At 37.9% G+C, this 15,022-nt stretch overlaps 1 protein-coding gene across 1 annotated transcript; it reads left to right on the top strand.

Moving 5' to 3' along the window:
• Positions 1-5,040: 5,040 nt before the first annotated feature.
• LOC127623112 (hepatoma-derived growth factor-related protein 3-like) lies at positions 5,041-13,163 on the top strand. Its single transcript, XM_052097370.1, has 6 exons — positions 5,041-5,302; positions 6,359-6,435; positions 7,083-7,221; positions 7,312-7,473; positions 11,364-11,504; positions 12,161-13,163. The coding sequence occupies exons 1-6, from the start codon at positions 5,219-5,221 to the stop codon at positions 12,188-12,190; spliced, it is 633 nt and encodes a 210-aa protein (XP_051953330.1). The 5' UTR covers positions 5,041-5,218; the 3' UTR covers positions 12,191-13,163.
• Positions 13,164-15,022: the final 1,859 nt, after the last annotated feature.

Below are 15,022 nucleotides of genomic sequence, written 5' to 3'. Positions count from 1 at the left end.
CTGAATGATTTCTGTTCGGAACTCCAGAGCAGATCACTTCACGTGCGCCGGTATTACTGTGATGCGCGCGCCACGCTCACACGAAAACCAGGCTTCAGCCGAATGCCCATTGCAGATCAACTGCCCATATGTTGAGTTGATTAAATGATATTCATCCCGTGTTCGTGCGCTATATATACCTCTTATCTGAAAAGTACATTTGCGCTGCGCGATTAAAACCTGGTTTTCGCGCGAGCCATCACGGAACCACCTAGCGCACGTGAAGTGATATGCTCTGCTTCATTCTACTGGATTCCAGGAGCGCGCGCGTCAACCTGTAGGATAAGAGAGCTGATTACCTATGCAAGTGAGACATCGGGCTATCACGGCGCAGATGACAAAATGTATGCACCCCAGTTTCAGTTAAAATGATCTAGTTTAAGCACTGAAGAGGAAACCTCTTTAACAGAAAGCCCCAACTTTATAAACTGCACTGAGGAGGAAGAGAGGTTACGTTTTTCAAATTGCGCGCATCACCCTTTCCCAGCATATCACAAGTTTTTATCAGACAGCGGCTGAATCCTCGGAGGACAAATTCAGCCTGTCTCCGTGAGTAAACAAAACCCCACATGAAACACACAAGACACACACTTGTACAATGCAGCTTGTCTCTCACTGTACATCATGTAACTAACAACTGGTTGTCCAGTGCGGTTCCGTTCTCACAACACAGGTTTGCAGAGAATGCAATAGTGAGACCTGAAATTTGCCAGTTTGGTTATAGTATGTGGCTGTCACTCTCTTAAATAACCGAACTGTGTGTGAACTGAATCGTTATAGGCACTCCCAACAGGTCTGACAACCGTATTCTGCTGCTGTGTGAACGTGGCATGTGAGTTGATGGGTGAATGATGAAAGGCTAGAAAAATACCTTGAATGAAGGCTAAATAGGCATGAAACAATGTAACAAGATATGGGCATGCTCTTTTTTCATGAATTTTTAACATCTTTGTACTTGCTTGGTAATATTTTTACATTAATTGCTTATCATTCTAATAAGTATCGGCCCCTGATGTTTTCAAATCAGACGCCCCTGTTGCAGAGAACATAGTTAAATCTGTGCTTCATGTAAAGAATATTCAACACATTGGAACATCTGAAAACAGGTGAATAGTGTTTAAAGATTTTAGAAATGTGTCTTTGTTGTGAGTTTCAGTAATAGTTTGGGAATTTGGGCAACGTGTATTTTGAAATCAATCAAGAAAGCACTCTTGCAGTGTTTTCAAGAATAAACTCAGACCTTTAACATAACTTAATTAGTCTTGAATTGCACCCATGCAAACTACCTACAAATGCCTAATGTAGGCCTAAGTGTACATAAAAAAAATAAAAACTTGCCTTATAATTCTTCCCAGCATGCTACAAACTTTGGCGCCACCTATTGGTTAATTCCGTTATTGGAATCTACATTGGGTGAAATTAATTATGGGTTTCTTACCTCATCGCAGATGCCTACTATAAGCTTTTACTCGTCATTGTTTGAATACACATTATAAAGGTCATGAAGTCATAAATAGCATCAGTGTCAAAAACCTCACATCAGCCAAAAGACTCAGAGCATACTAGATTTTGCCTGATTTCAGAAGCAAATGGATTGGAGAACTCCTGTGAGGTTCAGGTGCCCTAGACCTATATTTTGCATTGTTTACCTTAACATTTGAGAGATTTAGCATTAATAGCAAAGTCAAATGCCTGGCTTTCTTGGTCAGCCAAAGGACTCAAGGCTAGTTTGGTTTCAGTAGCTCAAAGGGATAGTTCAATTGTTGAACATAGATTAAGACTTGTATAAGAATATTTCAGCTCTGTGGGTCTATACAATGCAAGTGAATGGTGGCCAGGAATTTTGAAGCTCCAAAAAAAAGCAACTAAAGGCAGCATAAATATAATCCACATGACTCCAGTGGTTGAATCCCTGTCTTCAGAAGTGAAATAAGTGTTGGTGAGAAACAGATAAATATTTAAGTACTTTTTCCTATAAATTTCCACTTTTGACCAGCCTTGACCAGTAGGTGGCAATATGCACCATAAATGCAAATCACAAACAAACAAAAGAACATTTTTAAGGAAAAAAGGGACTATTTAGTAAAACAAAATGACTTAAATATTGAACTCTTTCTCACCCATGCTTATATCGCTTCAATAGACATGGATTTAACCACTGGAGACCAAAGGATTACCTTTATGCTGCCTTTGTGCTTTCTGGAGCTTCAAAGTTCTGGCAACCATTCATGTGCATTGTATGAATATACAGAGCTGAAATATTCTTCTAAAAATCTTCATTTGTGTTCTGAAGAAGAAAGAAAGTGAGTAAATGATAGATTTTTATTTGTTGGGTAAACTATTTCTTTAAGCAGGGCCAGGTTTGGATAGTAGTCAAGTCAAGTCCAGTAGTCAAGTACTACTTGGATAGCAAACTGTGTAGGGAAGATCGGAGACTTTAAGCCTGTACTTTTAATTCTGTAAATTTACCAACTGGGACATTGGAGTCAAAACCCAATTGCCCACCATCCTCCAGAAGTCTCAGAGCATTCCAGCTCAACCCTGATCTCAAAAGCTAAGCATGGCAAATAGAACTACATTGGGAGATGGCCAAGGAAGATCAGATGCGCTAGGCCTATACTTTCATTTTTCTAAATTTACAATCCATAGGACATAGAATAAGTAGTCAGTGTCAGAACACCAGTGTTCACCATCAGCCCATACTCTCTGAGCATTGCCAGTTCTTTCTGTGGGATGTTACCCCACACTTCCACCAAGGCACTTGCAATTTCCTGGGCATTTCTGGGGGGATTGGCCCTAGCCCTCACCCTCCGATCCAACAGGTCCCAGACGTGCTCAAAGGGATTGAGATCCGGGCTCTTCGCCGGCCATGGCAGAACACTGACATTCCTGTCTTGCAGGTATGGCTGGTGACTTTGTCATGCTGGAGGGTCATGTCAGAATGAGCCTGCAGGAAGGGTACCACATGAGGGAGGTGGATGTCTTCCCTGTAACGCATAGCGTTGAGATTGCCTGCAATGACAACAAGCTCAGTCCGATGATGCTGTGACACACCGCCCCAGACCATGATGGACCCTCCACCTCCAAATCGATACCGCACTTAAGTACAGGCCTCGGTGTAACGCTCATTCCTTCGATGATAAACACGAGTCCGACCATCAAACCTGGTGTGACAAAACTGCAACTCGTCACTGAAGAGCACTTTTTGCCAGTCCTGTCTGGTCCAGCGAAGGTGGGTTTGTGCCCATAGGTGACACTGTTGCGGTGATGTCTGGTAAGGACCTGCTTTACAACAGGCCTACAAGCCCTCAATCCAGCCTCTCTCAGCCCATTGCGGACAGTCTGAGCACTGATGGAGGGATTGTGCGTTCCTGGTGTAACTCAGGCAGTTGTTGTTGCATCCTGTACCTGTCCAGCAAGTGTGATATTCAGATGTACCGATCCTGTGCAGGTGTTGTTACATGTGGTCTGCCACTGCGAGGATGATCAGCTGTCTTTCCTCTCTCCCTGTAGCGCTGTCTTAGGCATCTCACAGTACGAACATTGCAATTTATTGCCCTGGCCACATCTGCAGTCCTCATGCCTCCATGCAGTATGCATAAGGCATATTCACGCAGATGAGCAGGGACCCTGGGTATCTTTCTTTTGGTGTTTTTCAGAGTCAGTAGAAAGGTCTCTTTAGTGTCCTAAGTTTTTATAACTGTGACCATAATTGCCTACCGTCTATGAGCTGTTTGTTTCTTAATGACCGTTCCACAGGTGCATGATCATTAATTGTTTATGGTTCATTGAACAAGCATAGAAAACTTTGTTTAAACCCTTTACAATAAAGATCTGTAAAGTTATTTGGATTTTTACAAAATTATCTTTAAAATACAGTGTCCTGAAAAAGGGACGTTTCCTTTTTTGCTGAGTTTATAAATAGTCAAAAGATATAATTCAGGGTAGAGACCTACCAGGGCTATACATGTTTTATGGGATGTTATTGAGTGAGAGCATATCACAGATGTTTAACAGAACTGATGGGTTAGGTTTTTTTTCTTTCTGTAAACCATATTCCTAATTTCTTAACCCCTAACGACTGAATTAATCGAATAACTCTCCAAAGTCTTTTGCTGCTTTAAATAATAAATGCTGCCTAAAATAAATTATTTAAAAGGATGTAGGTCAAGATCTTTTTTATTTGTCCCATTATTAAATCATAACCTTAATATCTGACCCCTAGCCCTAAACCTAGTTTCTAAGCCCTAAACCTGATAGTGGAGGAAGAACTATCTTATAAATTAAGAAGCAGTGGAAAGAGTGTCATGATCTCATGTGCAATGTTATGGGTAATACTGCATAAAACGTAAAATGTTTCCATTGAAGAAGCATTATGTTCAATGAACAAGACAAACATACTAACCAGAATTAAAAATATATATTATTATTATTATTATATTTATAGACCACTGTATTGCATTTTTAATATTTATTCTAGAATACATCCCTTCCCTTCAAAAGCAAGCTTGCATACATTTATTCCAGTTTGTAATTAAGGTTACCAATAGTTTCTTTATGCATCACACACATTATAGGTGTCATCTTTCTTCATCTCAAGTAAAAAATGAGACTGCCTTCAGAATATTCCAGGGACTGTTTATAACATCTTACATTATAAATACTATAAATTAGAAAAGCTCAAATTATGTTTTGCCTCTCAGGTGTACATTTCCATTTTAGAGAGTCATTTAATTGTTACAGGGGAATTTCTAAGATGTTTGCAAGTTTATTAGGGATTTAAATTATAAATACAAGGATATTCTAATGTCTGTTTACAACTGGTGTGCGTCCCCTTTTTAAAAATGAACTAATTTTGAATTCAAATTTCAAACACGTGTTTGTGTATGTGTGTCAAGAATACATTAATGTACATTCGACAGAATGTAAAATATGAAATTACAAAACCTCCAAATGTGCCATGAACATTTTATGACGACAGGACCGAGCTGTAGTGTTTGAGGAAGAAGAGAGGGGAAGATCTGTTTCTACAGGCCTTTCACCACTTTCATTATTTATTTCCTTATTAACTGCCATCAAAACATTGATGCTCGAGCGTTCGCGGCTGAGCTCGAGACCCGCGGAACTTCGTATAGGATATCACATCAGTGAGTGTGTGTGTGTGTGTGTGTGAGTCGCGATGGCTCGCCCACGACCCCGGGAATATAAAGCTGGAGATTTGGTTTTCGCCAAGATGAAGGGATACCCGCACTGGCCGGCGAGGGTGAGTACGAGCGGCAGCTGAGCAGAGCGGCGGGGAGGCCGATTACCAGAGCGGAGCGCGGCCGCAATACATACACCCCCCTGCGTAGCGTGTAAATAAGGAAACAAACGGCGGGGAAACAATCTTCATGTCTCAGCTGCGCGGGTCAAGATGTGTTAGTCTGTGGTGTGACTTTATCGCACTGTCCACATGGTTTGAGGCTCCATGTCGTTTTAGACGTTTATAAAGTGGTTGAATGGTGGAAAGGCCTGGTTCCGAGATATTTTCATGTGCGTTTTTACTGCTGTTATTAAAAGAACAGCTTCAGCTCAGGTGGGCCGTAAACCGTCCTCACGGCCCGCGCGGGAAAAACACGTTTCCCTTACAACACATTTGAATTATGTTAAATTACGCCAGACGGAGGAACTGAACCCCACAAGTACGGTTCATTTTGTAGCGAACCCATTTGGTTTTCTGCACTTTTCAGAATCAGTCTATCATGTCAAATTATTGCGTATTCTTATATTACTGTTCATGAATCTAATTTCACCATTAACTAAAAAAAAATATTAAAAAAAAAATCTGGTCTTGAGGTTGACACCGTGACAATCGGACTGATCTAAGAACATCTAATCTGATCTCAAAATTCAAAGCTTACAGTACCATAGCGTGTTCTCTGCAGTGTCCTGATTTAATACATGACATGTGGTAAACATGTGGATAGCTGAAAGGTGTTAATGATATGATATGATGTTGCGCTTATGAAATGTACCTGTTGGTGTCAATCAGAACTTTTTTGTGTCTAATGTGGAAAATATTTAAATGAAGTCGCTCCATGTTCCAGGTGCATTTTCAGGTTATGATACCAAAGAGAGAAAAGGTACAACCCAAAAAGTTTTAAATGGCCTACATATATGCATGAGTTGATCTGTTGGGTTATTGGGTGGCCAAACATTTTGTAACGGTCTTTTAAAAACCATGTTTATTCCTTTACACTCTTATGACACGTATATTCTGAATAATATTGCTGAAACATTTCAGCATTAGTTCGTGTGTATTTCTCCTGATTACCTGTAGATTGATGAGCTGCCAGAGGGTGCTGTGAAGCCACCAGCTAATAAATACCCCATCTTCTTTTTTGGCACCCATGAGACGTAAGTCTGTTGTGTGTAGTGCATGAGTAGAATCAATGTTGTGTGAGAATCAGGGTCAGACATTAAAAGAATAGTTCACCCAAAAATTTAAACTCATCTTCACTTTCATCATTTATTCTCCCTCGTGCCATCCCTGATGTGTGTGACTTTCTTTCTTCTGCAGAACACAAATAAAGACTTTTAAAAGAAAATTTCAGCACTGTAAGTCCATACAACTGAAGTGAAAAAATTGCCCTAAAAATGCAAAATATAGGGGCAAAAAATACACCCATAATAAATTCCTCTATTTAGGCCTGATGACAATGCACAACGTATGAGTTGATATTGATTTAATTTTATGGGGAATAAGTTCTCAGTCTAGTTATTCATTTTGAGAATTTCTGTTAATCAACTGATTAAATGTAAGTATTTGACAAAAGGATTATGTCACACCTTAAATTGCACCTTGTAGGGGAAAAAAAATTCCCTATAAAGGTATAAAATGCCCCTGAAAATCATATGCAGGGGGAAAATATTGCCCTTTAATAAAAAGGTAATTTCTGACCCTGGTGAGAACAAGGTGTTTATGTTTCAGTTAAACATCCCTGATGAACGGTTGTATAAATAACCAATAATCAGACAGAATGTGTGTTTCTGCCATCTCGCAGTGCTTTCCTGGGCCCTAAAGACCTGTTGCCCTACAAGGAATATAAAGACAAGTTTGGAAAGTCGAACAAGAGAAAAGGATTTAATGAAGGGCTGTGGGAAATTGAAAACAATCCTGGAGTCAAATTCACTGGTTACCAGGTAAGTTACTGGATTTTAATTACCTAAAAAAGTGTGCGCTAAGGCATGTGATCCCTAACCCAAACTCTGCTCCCAAAACTGCATGTTTAGGGCATGCAACAGCAGAGTTCATTGGAGATGGAAGGAGAGGGCGAAAATGCAGCTGATGCGAGCAGTGAGGGAGAGGAGGGCAATTCTGTTGGTGAGGAAGAGGAAGGAAAAATGAAGAGTGACAAGGTCGGGTCCAAGCGGAAAAAGAGTTCATCCTCAAAGGTTCAAAAATAGCATGTTTTTTTTTTTTTTGTTCTCTTTTTATTCAGATTTAAGAGTAATCAGCATTCAGTGTGAAATCATATATCTCAGAATAGATACTGCTGTATGTTCATCAATATCTTTCTGAAATTATGTAGGTTTATGGTTTATTATGGTGTAAATCGCAGGTGATGCTAAAGGTCAGTAGAGGCAGAATATGTGATGGGATAGCTGTGAATTGTAGTGCAAAACACAGTGGCTGTGTCTCGTTTGGAAGGATCTGGTCAGCCGCATATGTCATCGAGGCTGTCCCATTTAATTTGAATTTTTTTTTTATTTATTGTCAATGCCTTTTATGTATATGCACTTCCATTTATACAATTGTTAACCTTTTTTTGCATTCCCAATTAAAAACGAGACCGCCTTGATGACGTATGCAGCCGACAAATGTGACTTCCGTAGGACGCATCCGTCCAAACGAGACACAGCCAGTGAATATGGCTGTTGTAGTCCTAAAAACTAAAACGGAAAATTCATTTTCAAGCCAGGAATCTTCAAATGGGTTTTCAAAACGGCGCTTATCGATTTGAGTAAAACAAGGTTAAAAGTTGCTAAATAAGGACTACAACTACCACAAAGTTTGTTACTTTATGTGCTTAAGTTGAACTAGTTCACCTCAATAATGTTAATTCTAGGGATGCTGCGGTGTGAGTTTTAACCAGTTTACGATTATTTGCAATTTTTCATATTATACAACCGCACTCATGCAAAAAATGCATATCATATAATAATCAAACATCTAAGTGGATGTATTTCTAGGGGATATGTGGACGCTAGGGCTGCCCTTAAATAAAAACTGATCAATACACAAAAAATAAATGGAGGTATATAATAAGTATGGCTGCAACTAACGATTATTTTGATAATCGTTTAATCTAACAATTATTAGAACGATTATTCGACTATTCAGCGATTATTGCAAAGATTATTCACCAGCTCTTAACCGATTATTCAGCTTGTGCACCGACTTAAAAGATTGTATTAAACGTGCTTACTAACAATAGAGGAAAAAATAATCTTTTAAAAATGCCTCTAAATGACATTCACTGAATTAACTGGAAAAAATACTTTAAAGTTTAATTCATTAAAGAAATTCACTGTAAAAAAAAAAAACGATTTCTATCAAGTGTTTTTGTCTTGTTTTCCATTTAAAATAGTCTAAAAATCCTTAAAACAAGATACATTTACTTGAGAAGCAACATATTAATATATTTGGACTCGCTTTAAGAGAATTTATCATAAATATAAGTGTATTTTGTATATACATGTATTTTTTCACTTGGTTATACTTTTGCGAGTGCAGTAAAGACAAAATATAGGTATATTCAGGATCTATTCTCTAATAGCAAGTCTAAATATCTTATATGCTGCTTCTCAGGTGAATTAATCTTTTTTTCTTTTTAAAGGTTTAGATATTTTAAAATATTTCATTTTTAATATTATATTCAACATTCTCAGATTAAAAAAAAAATATTCTGCAGTATAACTGCTAAAGAAAATGTACAGTGTTTTAAATGAGTTTTAGATATTTTTATTGGAAAACAAGCCAAACAAATCATAAATGTATTTTGTTGCAGTGTATAATGGGGTGAAGACTTCCTCTCTCACCTTTCTGTTCTTCAATCCATCCTTATTCCTTAACTCACAAAAACAAACTCTCTCTTATTAATAAAGCTGCATTCTGCCAATTTTCTTCACGATTTGAAATCCACAGTGACATTTATTATGATTCAATAAGTCACGAGCCATCGTGTTATAATCTAGCTGCATTAAGCTCCACTCAAGGGATGAGCATCCCCCTCGACAGAGTGTGCATCAGCTGGATGTAGTTTCAATCTCGCCCCCTTAGATTGGGACAATCGCGCAACTCATAGAGGCAATGACCAAACAGAGAAATACCAGAGTCGGAGTTTGAAGTTAATTACATGAACTGCTTCCGTATTATTTGAACTTTAATAAAGCTATAATGCATTAAAACTACATTTAAGATGTAACACTGGGGTGTTACCTTTAAAGAGCTCCGAATCCGCTTATTCCACAACGAGAGTGCTTCTGAATTTACTTATACAAAAATACCAAATAATTCCCTTGTACTTTGTGATCTACATAAGCTGAAGCTGTTTGGAAAGTTTAGAGTGCATCTGGACTGTGAGCTGTGTAATTCTTCCTCTCCTCAGCCAAAAAAATATTAAACTTACTAGTTTGTTGTAGGACGACTAGTGGCGCATCCTGTCCAATTTGTTGGATGTGTTTCTTTCTATGACTTCTGTCTGCATAATTTACATCCGTCGTCTTCAGTCAGTCATTTAAATGCTCCCAAACAGACGATTGAAATCATGTTTTTGTTGAATATGAATCTGGTAAATCACATTCCTCTTATATGTTGGAGTTTTTTGTGTAGAAGCCCCAGTTTCACATGAATAGAAAGTTCACGTTCAGTCTGCGGCACCTAGCTAAGCACCACACGGCCACCGTCCGTAACCATAGCAACAGATGCAGTACCCACACAGGCACAAGATTTTTCACATTTAGGCTTACAAAATTATAGGACTAACTCTTTTATATTATTATATTATACATTATGTATATAATATTTGCCATGTCTAAATAAAGCATTTCATGGTTATAACTGTGGATTAAAAAATGTTGTGGTTAAATTAACCGTGACATTTTAATCACGGTTAATAATAAAACCGTATAATCACAGCATCCCTACTCTCATCATTTACTCACCCTTATGCTGTCTCAAACTCTTATGACTTACTTTCTTCTGCCGAACACAAATGAAGATTCTTTGAAGGATATATGATGTGTTTTTGTCCACATACTGCAAGATAATGATGTTCCAAATGAATGCTACTAACAGGACATTTATAGATTTGTAGTGAAAATGAAGTAACTTTGGTCTGTTTCTCACCCAAAACTGATTGTATCGCTTTAGGGGACATGAGTTAAACCACTTGAGTCGTATTGATACAGTTTATGCATTGAAAGTGCATAAATGCATTGAGCTTGAAAGTTTGGACTTGCATTGTATGGAGAAAAACACATGATATATCCTAAAGAAAAATGTGTTGTGTTCAGCAGAAGGAAAAAGTCATACAGGTTTGAGATAAGGGTGAACAGATGATGACCTATTCCTTTAAGTAGCGACTGAAATTAGTTTATAGTTATAGAGTTCCTTGACTGAGCTAATAAGCAAATGATTATGCTATATTTGGAATTATTCTAATTGATCGCAGGTGAAATATTTATCTTTGCTGTATATTCCACACTGAGTGTTGCCAATAAGATAAAGGTTTAAATATTTCCATACCCTCATGAAACTTTTGTTCAAATGAATGATGAGTGCGGCTCTGATGAATCTTAGTATTCATCAAAATCAATATTCAGAATAAATTCAGCTTGAATCAACCAAATCTGACATGTGTGAAGCCGAGTTCATCGCTGAAGGATTTTATATACATTTAAGAAAATGAGTCTGAATTGCTTACACCCCTGTTGCCGAGCCCTTGCTTAGCAACAGCTGTTGCCTAGCAACAGACTCTTAGATGTTCATATATGTAGGGAGGGTTACTGTACAACTTGAACATGTTTAGTGTAGCATTGTAAAATGTGATATGACAAGACACAGAAATCATTAAAGCTTTAATGTGCTCAAACTCCTTTTTGAAGCAGATTACAGGTTTATAAATGTTTACATCGTATTAATAGGTGTAGGTATTTCTATCAGATTTTAACTCATGAGTAGAACATGGTTGAGGAACTGCAGCCTGGCAGGACAAGCAACCTGCTGCCCTTTAGGATCAGGGTGTTTCATCAAGCATGTTTTGTGTGTAACATTCTCTTAGATGTCGTCCAAGCTGTCCAGGAAGTTTTCGGGAGATAAAGATCTGCAGAAGGATGGAAACAATGAAGAGGAGAAGAGTGGCTCAGAGGCTGGTGACCATGACAACAACATCCAAAACTCAGACAAGACATGCAGTCAAGGGGTGAGAACATGTTGAATTTAATCTGCCTGTCAAAAGGGATCTTATTTGATGATCAGGTAATCATCATGAGCAGGTAAACTACAGTAAAAATGGTAGGAGACAGACATTTGTTCTAATGAGCATTATAAATGACTCAAAATACGAGTTGATTTGATCATAACTGATAACAACGTTAACAAATGCTAAATGCAAGTGAGGTGTTCTAAAACTGACAATTAAAAATAGCACAGACAGGATGCAAGAACAAGTCCTGTGTGAACAGGACAGATTGACCAACTCATTTACAAAATAGATTGCTTTCGACTGTAGAATTATATGCGCTATTTTTAATTGTCAGTTTGTGGAATATGGAAATATTGTTGACTTCTTTTGACTTATAATATCACTTCATATATATATATATATATATATATATATATATATATTATAACACGCTCCTGGATTGTTGTGATGTTTATGCTGTTTGAAGGTACAAAGTCAAAAGTCTCTGTTAAAGTTTAATGACACTATGAAATGAACATGATGAGAAGCACATTTGATTCATGTCTGAAAAGTCACATATGGTTCATAGTCAAAAGGTTGACTACAAGGGGTCCCAGACTCCAGTACTAGAACAAGTGTGTTTGAATTGTGTTTACTGCTTGTGTCTCTTGCAGCAGAATCAGTCACTCCATGAGGATCACTAGATGATCAGAACATGGCTCACGATGGCTCATATGTGATATTGTAAATGTACATTTTGGCAACTTATACTGATCGCTTGCAAACTCCCAGACATTATTATACATTCACAAATGATCATCTGTTTATTCTGGGTCAGATCAATGCATACCTAGAAGGCAACTGCCAAATAAATGATTCCATGTAACACACCGCATATGTATGCCTGGGATTACATACAAACTACAGTCATTCCTTCATGTTGTTTTAAGTTTAGATGTTTAGATTTAGCTCCAACCCATCTCAGATGTCTCATCTTTAGCATAATTTCTGCTGCTCATTAATGTGTGTTGTGTTTGACAATTCTTTTTCATAGGAAACAAACAGAGAAACCGGTCAGATATTTGTCTGTAAAACAACATGATAATTTTTCATGCTTTTATGTAATCAGACAAAAAAGAATGGAAAAAGAAGAATATGTATGAAGTATCGTGCACAAACAGAGTTACGTACTGTAACTCAATATTATCTCCATACATTTGATTTGGGTGTAGAATGTAGGACCTCTTTACTATTAGCCCAATGCTAAAGGTACTGCTCATCTTTATAAGACTTAAAATATCTGTTTCTGTGTCAGTGAGTTCTAGTGGCATGCTGGCTTCTAACTTCATTCCGTAGTTCACATTTCATACTTGAGTTTCTGATGCTGATAATGTCAGTCCATTCATTCAGACCGTGTTCCCTGCAGAAAACATGCCCTTGATTTGTTCAAATTTGATTTCCTATCTTTGTTTTATATAAAGAATATATTCTATTTATTTTTGATGATAGTTGATGACACATCTGTGGTAAATTATCACTCATCAATGTAGTTGTCACTTTATTTAAATTTGTATTACCCTCATACTTGGGACATGATGCATTTTCAAGGTTTGTAGCTACATGTAAACTGTATTTCCTGATTATTGACAAGAATTTTGCAGAATAAACTCATTGGAATGCAAACGGTTTGCTGTTGGTACATTTTATAAATATAGCATCTGAAAAGGGATGATATTTATGTATATTGGAGTCTATTTGCAATATTGTTCGGTTATCTCTTTGTTCTATTTTTCAGCTATGTTAAATTCTAAAATGGAATTTTAACTTTTAATGCTGTAAAAGCTTTTCCATAATCAAGATAATGGCACAACAAAAGCTGCGTGAAAACATACTGGACACCAGTAAGAAGTTTCTACAGCACTACATTGACCCATTCCTGAGCTTTTTAAGACAGAATGCACACAGATGATACACGAAACGGAAAATGTCTGTTTTAATATAAGATTTATCTATATTTAAACAAAATTAATTCATCAGAAGCTCTATAATTTGTAATACATGAGTTTGCCGCCAGAGGGTGTTATCTGCAGTGTTCTGTGTTTTGCTCAACCTGGTCTAATAGTGAAAACAACTCTCTATACCAGTGGTCGGCAACCCAAAACGTTTAAAGAGCCATATTGGACAAAAAAAAAAAAAAGAAAGAAAATCTGTCTGGAGCCGCAAAAAATTAAAAGCCTTATATAACCCTTATAATGAATGCAACACATGCTGTAAGTGTTATATTAGCTTTGTTTGCCACCTAGTATCAAAATGATAAGTAGGCTACAAATACATAATGAGCATTCATGATTAAATGTTTATGTTCCCTGCAGCGCATCCTGGAGAGAATGACGCACCACGTGACTAATCTACTGTACGGTGGTGCTTTAAGTTTCACTTCCATTATAATTTTAATGTTTTATGTTTCCTTGCATTTATGAAATTAAAGAAATACAATAAAGAAATCAGATTTTTGATGTCATTTTTACTTTAGTATTCGAAACAACAACAAAATGTGCAACGTGCATAGGCCACCTGTAATTTCAGACCTCCCCATGGAAATAAAATGCAGTCCTCTTCAATCCTCAATAATACAATAAGCTACAATACAATCCTCTTCTCTTTCCCCCCTTATCTGGGCAACAGACAGTGCAATAAAACAGCAGCCTTTTGAAACGAACTGGAAAAGTCTTTAAAACATGCATTAAAACAGTGTAAAACGCACTAAAAACATAAAAGCAGCCCAGTCATGCCCTTGACAAAAATAATAGTCTAACTTCGATTTCTGTGCATTGTCCCCATCTCTTTAGCAAATGCCACGTAAGTGCAAGGGTAAAATGCAGCATCATCCTCTTCCCTTTTGACACGCACAATAATGCAGCCATCCTCGGACCTGAGCAACAAAACACAATAATACCCCTATGTGTCATTCCAAATATGCTGACAAAAATAAGAAATCACTTTATAAAAAAGCCACTTTGTTACTAATTATGTGCTAGCTAACCCGTTTAATGTGACTTCTGTTTTCGGACATCACTGGACAGGTTCTCTTACGAGAGGTTCTCTCGTATTGCGTAAGCTAGCTTACGCTACGGGAAAGATTCATCTTTTCTGAGATATTGAAGCCAAAAAATTATCCTTAATTTTTGTATCCATTGTCAACGCAGTGCGGCAGCTGCAGACCTTGAGCGGGCTAGCTAGCGAGCTCATAGGTTGCTCTGCGGCAACTGCTGCAGCCTATAGACGAGCTTGGGCTTAACTCGCGATCCAATGAGAGGCGTCCGCGCACACTGCATCAAAGCCCGCCAAAAGGGCGTGACTAGAGTGCATATAAGCGTAGTTCAGTAGGCTGGAACCCTGATTTTCATCTCTTCAGCGAAGCTCTCCGCATCGCTGACCTGGAAGCCGCTGCCGCTTGAGGGGCATCTAGCAAGCGTGGACAGCGCTAGAAGAAGCCGGCCGCCTCAGCCACCTTCAGCCATCCTGCGAAGCTACGC

The sequence above is a fragment of the Xyrauchen texanus genome, chromosome 29, assembly GCF_025860055.1.
Source record: "Xyrauchen texanus isolate HMW12.3.18 chromosome 29, RBS_HiC_50CHRs, whole genome shotgun sequence".
Lineage (NCBI taxonomy): Eukaryota > Metazoa > Chordata > Actinopteri > Cypriniformes > Catostomidae > Xyrauchen > Xyrauchen texanus.
The sequence above is the reverse complement of the archived record's forward strand: the minus strand, read 5'-3'. Positions and strand labels throughout refer to the sequence as shown.

What these genes read in the sequence shown, in the direction of transcription:
- LOC127623112 (XM_052097370.1), top strand. Translation starts at nt 5,219, where the DNA reads ATGGCTCGCCCACGACCCCGGGAATATAAAGCTGGAGATTTGGTTTTC. An exon ending in ACCCGCACTGGCCGGCGAGG is followed by an intron (nt 5,303 to 6,358) that starts GTGAGTACGAGC and finishes GATTACCTGTAG; the next exon opens with ATTGATGAGCTGCCAGAGGG. An exon ending in TCAAATTCACTGGTTACCAG is followed by an intron (nt 7,222 to 7,311) that starts GTAAGTTACTGG and finishes CTGCATGTTTAG; the next exon opens with GGCATGCAACAGCAGAGTTC.